The sequence below is a fragment of the Myotis brandtii genome, unplaced genomic scaffold (assembly GCF_000412655.1).
Source record: "Myotis brandtii unplaced genomic scaffold, ASM41265v1 scaffold144, whole genome shotgun sequence".
Lineage (NCBI taxonomy): Eukaryota > Metazoa > Chordata > Mammalia > Chiroptera > Vespertilionidae > Myotis > Myotis brandtii.
In genome coordinates this window covers 2,236,661-2,241,694 of record NW_005355159.1, presented here as the reverse complement: position 1 = coordinate 2,241,694, position 5,034 = coordinate 2,236,661, and the positions used below count along the sequence as shown (strand labels likewise).

At 55.3% G+C, this 5,034-nt stretch overlaps 1 protein-coding gene across 1 annotated transcript in view; it reads right to left on the bottom strand.

Annotated features, from left to right (window-relative positions):
* CA12 (carbonic anhydrase XII) overlaps positions 1-5,034 on the bottom strand; it is a 45,819-nt gene that overhangs the window by 8,618 nt on the left and 32,167 nt on the right. Inside the window, exon 8 of the mRNA XM_005861085.2 lies at positions 3,963-4,089. Coding sequence (XP_005861147.1) covers positions 3,963-4,089 — 127 coding nt within the window. The remainder of the gene's footprint in view (positions 1-3,962; positions 4,090-5,034) is intronic.

The window sequence follows — 5,034 nt, the reverse complement described above, 5'->3', positions numbered from 1 at the left end:
CCCCACCTCCCGCCACTGTGCAGCGCTCTGTCTACCTGCACCTCAGCCGGCTCCGGTCCCACTGCGGGGCATGCAGTTGCTCAGTGCAGGCCCACTAAAGACAGGATTATAGAAACTTTTTGGCTTCCTCTTGTCCCTCAGTGTTGAAAACAGGGCTAGACAACATGAGTACTCAGGTTGGATGGGCTCTGGCTTTGTCGCCCAGTGTCGGTGTCTGAGGCCAGGAAGAGTCAATTTGCAGAAACCAAGAACTGGGCCCCTGGACTGTGACTCCGCCCCTGCAGCCCCTCCCTTCCTCCCGGGGGCATCTGACTTCCTGCGAGGCAGGTGGGGATGGTCCCGGATGTGCTCCTCTCTCGGGATCCCGCCTTCAGGACAATGAGCCTTGTTTCCCCCCTTCAGTCCAGCTTTCCATTTGTGTCACTTAGTGGAGGCACCTCGTAGGAGCTGCAGAAAGTGCCTGGCATGCCTGTCACCTCCCCGTAAAGAGTGGGCATTGTGACCAAAGGCAACGACGAGAGAAAACCTTGTACTGAGGGAGGGAGGGGAATGATGAGGGGATTCTGAGGGAAGTTGCTACGTCTGGACCCCTGGGACAGAGGTTTGTAATCTTAAGGGTGAATAGTTCTCTCTCACCCATTTCTCTTAGCCTTGGATATACCCAATTATATAAAAGAATACGCAAGTTCTAAACGAATATGGGGCCCAGAGTCCCTCTTGGGTTTGATGGTTTGACGTGAGTAAGCCCAGCCTTATTGTTTCAGGAGTAACCTTCTCAATAGAGTCATCACCAGGGCGTGTGACGTGACGCTCTGGAGCCCTGTGGTAGAGAAGTCACTGTACGCTCCTGGGGCAGTAGTTCTCAGCCAGGGGCAACTGCCCCTCTGCCCCCAGAGACATCTGGCCACGTCTGCGGGCAGTTTGGGCTGTGACAGGTCGGGGGCTACAGGCATCTAGTGGGCAGAGACCAGCTGCTGCTAATGCTGCAGTGCACAGGACAGCCCCACCGCGAGAATCACCCAGCCCCAAATGTATGGGCTGGACAGCCCTGCCGCAGGGCTAAGTCAGGGTTACACTACACCCCCTTGAGGACAGGACCCAGGTCCTGTCCGCCTTTCTGAGCACAGCCGAGGAGAGGGCAGGGCCAAGTTAAACGACTCTGTCCCAGTCGTTCCAATCTGGTTCAGTCTCAGATCCTCCTCTCAGTCCATGCACTTTCTCTCCCAGAGCATTTCCTTAACGTTACTTTTCTCCTGGCAACGTTTTCCAACTCCGCTGTTCCCGATAACTTCCAGAGAAAACCCTGAGGGAACCACGCCTCATTGCAAACATGCCTCGGAGACAGTGTGTGCAAATAATCGAGTCCAAACCGCTCCAGGCTCTCACTGAGCAACAGGCTCACCCACACACCTGCAACCCACACACACCTGCAACCCTGTCTGAGGCCGCCGGTGTGAGAGGGCCTCGCAAATGCAGTGCCCTGGTTTGGGGCTTCGCTCCTGTGGGGCTGCCTCCTCATTGCTCCTTGGTAACAGCCCCGTTTGCTGCCTGCATCCTTTGGAAGTGAGAGGGAGGGGAGAATGCTGGCCACGTTTCTATAATCAGCCTCCAAATGAACAGGTTTGCCTTGGACTGCCGTTGAGTCCCACTCCAAGGAGAGAGCTGGGCCCAGCTGGGCTCCTGCCAGCAGCAGCTCTGGGTGAGCCGGGCAGTGCGGGCAGTGGCAGCGCTGCATTTGGGTCTTGATCTTGACTCCCTAAAGGCTGGGACTCGGTCTGTGGGCTGCTCCCTTCACCACCTGGGCGGTCTACTGAAGCACCCCGCTACACCCACGACGGCACCCCCAACTCTACAAGCGCCAGCTTAGACCTGAGCCAGTCTAAGAAGATGGCTAATTACTCCCCATGCCACAGCGTATCGTTACAAGTGGGGGTGACTTTGGGATGCCAGCCTCAAGTTCCTGCGTGGCTTCTTCTCATCCTCTGTAACTGCCCTCAAACACTGTCCCTGCAACGTAAAGTCAGGATGGGAGGTGTTAGTGTCCACTCAGGATCAGGTCACCAGCCCTGGAAGGGGTCAGCTCACCAGGCCCGCCTGGGAGTCTACGGCCGAGGAATCCAGGGCCAATGAGGGACATAGTTTGCCCACATCATACAGTCGGGAGGAAACAAAGCGAGTTCTTGAACCTCCGTCTCCTGACCACAGGGGAGTATTTGTCACCCTGGCCCCTGTGACGTGTATAGACGAGACCGGAGAAGAGAGCCGATTGTTATCTCAAATCACAAGCCACGTCCACCCGGTCTACGTGGGCAAGTCCCTTCTCTGCAGGCAGGGTCCTCAGTTTTGTTTAAGAGACGAAGAATTTCTATTTAACCTTTGACACTATATACCAGTGATGGCGAACCTATGACACGCGTGTCAGAGGTGACACGTGAACTCATTTTTTTGGTTGATTTTTCTTTGTTAAATGACATTTAAATATATAAAATAAATATAAAAAATATATCTTTGTTTTACTATGGTTGCAAAGATCAAAACATTTCTATATGTGTCACGGCACCAGAGTTAAGTTAGGGTTTTTCAAAATGCTGACACGCCGAGCTCAAAAGGTTCACCATCACTGCTATATACTCTGTTTAGAAGAACAGGAAAAGAGATGGTTATATCCGGTTAGATCCCAGAGGGAGAATTCTGCACACCTGAGGCTTTTAAGGAGCTCTCTTGTCACATCACGTACATTCTCAATTTTCAGGAAGGTCTGTGGTTCACAGATTCCGTTTTCAGGCCAGAAAAGGGAGGGAAGATAAATTTGTGGGCAGTTCTTGATTAAGCAACTGACAGAGAAGGGCATGCTAGTGACCAGAGGTTGGGTGATTCAGAAGGGCATGCTTCTAAAGCTTTCTGACTAAGGCTTTGAAATACAATCTTCATATGTTTAACTAAGCTTAGTGGGTGATATTTATAATCTCACACAATAAGAAAGGAACAAAAAAGGCGGACCCGGTGAGGCACGGAGAGCTGATTTTCTGGCACGTGGGTTAATGGGAACGTCTCGAAATATGAACACCTGGCCCAGTTCAGCCACCGGTGATGTACAAGAGGGAAACGTGGTCCTTCCACGCACCTCCCTGACCACTTGAGGCTCCCAAGGTGGGAAAGCTCAAGCATCTGCAGGGAGAGAGTAGACTTGGAGGTTTGAGGAAGGGCATGGGCCCCAGGAGTGCTGCCTGACCCCCTTTTCCCAGACCCCTAGCCTCCTGCAGTGTTGATGGAGGTGCCGAGCAAGTAAAGATGGTACGTGTCCTTCTGGGGAGTTATGGGTCTGGGTTTGAAAGGGAGAGCGGGGCTTTCATAGCAGGAGGAATAAAGCAAACCATAGGTTTCCTTCAGGAGCCGCTGTGTGCCGGTGCCTAAGCAGCTTCCGGGGGAGGAGGCCGAAAGGCAGTGATGCAGGCGCTTCCCTGCACTGGACCACGAGCGGCTGTGCCCACGGATGCGCCTCCTCCCAGAGGAGACCCTGGACATTGGTGGTGCTGGTGGCCAACCACCCAGCAAGGCTGGGGACGGGCCTTGGGGCTGAGAAAGCCTGGAAGGAGACGTGAGCAGTGTGATCACAAAAAAGGGGGCTACCATGTGCCTCAGGAGAAGGGGTGGGTCTCCAGAGCAGAGAGGTCCCGGAGCATTCTCTCTCTCCCAGCTGTGGGAGACTCCCAGACTGAACGAGGGCTCTGGTCTGTGTGCCCGGAGGCCCTGGCGTGCTCCCTACAAAGGCTCAGGGGAGTCAGGAGCACGAAGGGAGATCTCAGTGAACCTCCCCCCCCCCACTAGCTCCTCATGAACCCTGGTTCCTTTGGCGGCCAGAGTGCTCGTAACCCACCCAAGGGCATTGGGACAAAGCCTGAGGGGGGGAGAGCAAAGGATGTCTTGGCACCACACGCCCCCCACGCCCTGCATGTCCTCACCTTGTTGGAAGGAGATGTACACCAGCCTCTCATCAAACTTCTGCACCCGCCGAAAGTTGTTGACCATTCCCCTGGGGGATGGGTCGTTCTCATGTGTGCAGTACAGAGCTGTCTCCAGAGCCAGCAGCTGTGGGAGAGGAGCACACACCCTCAGGCAGAGTGAGGGCTCCCTGGCCTGACCTCAGGAGGGGGGGACTGCCCTTCCCCCCACACAGAGAATGTGGGGGGTGCTTTGGCAGAGCCTCAGTAGAGAAAGGAGGGAAGGCCAGAGAACGGCCCCTCCCCTGCGGGCCTCTGGGTGACAGGCACGGGGTAAGGTGGCTATCTGCCCACCTCCCCAGGCTTGGGAAGGTTAGTGCAGTTGCCTCCAGGTAGTACCCTCCGTCTGTGTGCAGGGAGGGAAGCCTGGGGTGCTGGAGGGGCTCCGCTCCCCTGAGCCTGATTTGGGACTGGACTCTAAGTCAGAGGGGCTGGGGCTTATTCTGATGGGGCTTCCTCCCATCAGAAGGAAGGGAAAGAGGAGGCAAGAGTTGCTCAGGTCATCTGATTGCCAGTCCCATGGGTTTTCATCTGCCCACATGGATTACAGAGTCTGTTTGCAAGGCAGTTTCCGGGTAGGATGTGACTGCTTCCCCACACGTTTCTCCCCTTGATTCACCATATCTTTATTCCTGTCTGCCTACTTGCTGCCTTTATCTAGGTTACTCAGATCGGTAGCTCATAGGACAAAAGGAGTCACTCTGCGGGGGTGACGGTGGGCTGGCCCATGAGCCCCGGCTCCTGGCCGCTTCCTTCTTGAAGTGAGGCTGCGGCGTAGAGGGCCGGGCAGTGGCCTGGAACTCTTGGCTCTGTCACTAGCCAGCGGTGATCCCGCAATCTCCTCAGATCTAACCCTCACCTTCATCCCCTGTACAATGAGAGGGGCTGAGATGACTGCCAGGCTTCTGGCCCTCCTCGCACTAGACTGTGAGCTTGAGGGCGGAGACCTTCACTCCCTCATGGCAGCAGCCCTAGCTCCCCGGTTCCTGAACCGATTCAACCTGACCCTGCCTTTATTCCCACCCACCCCACC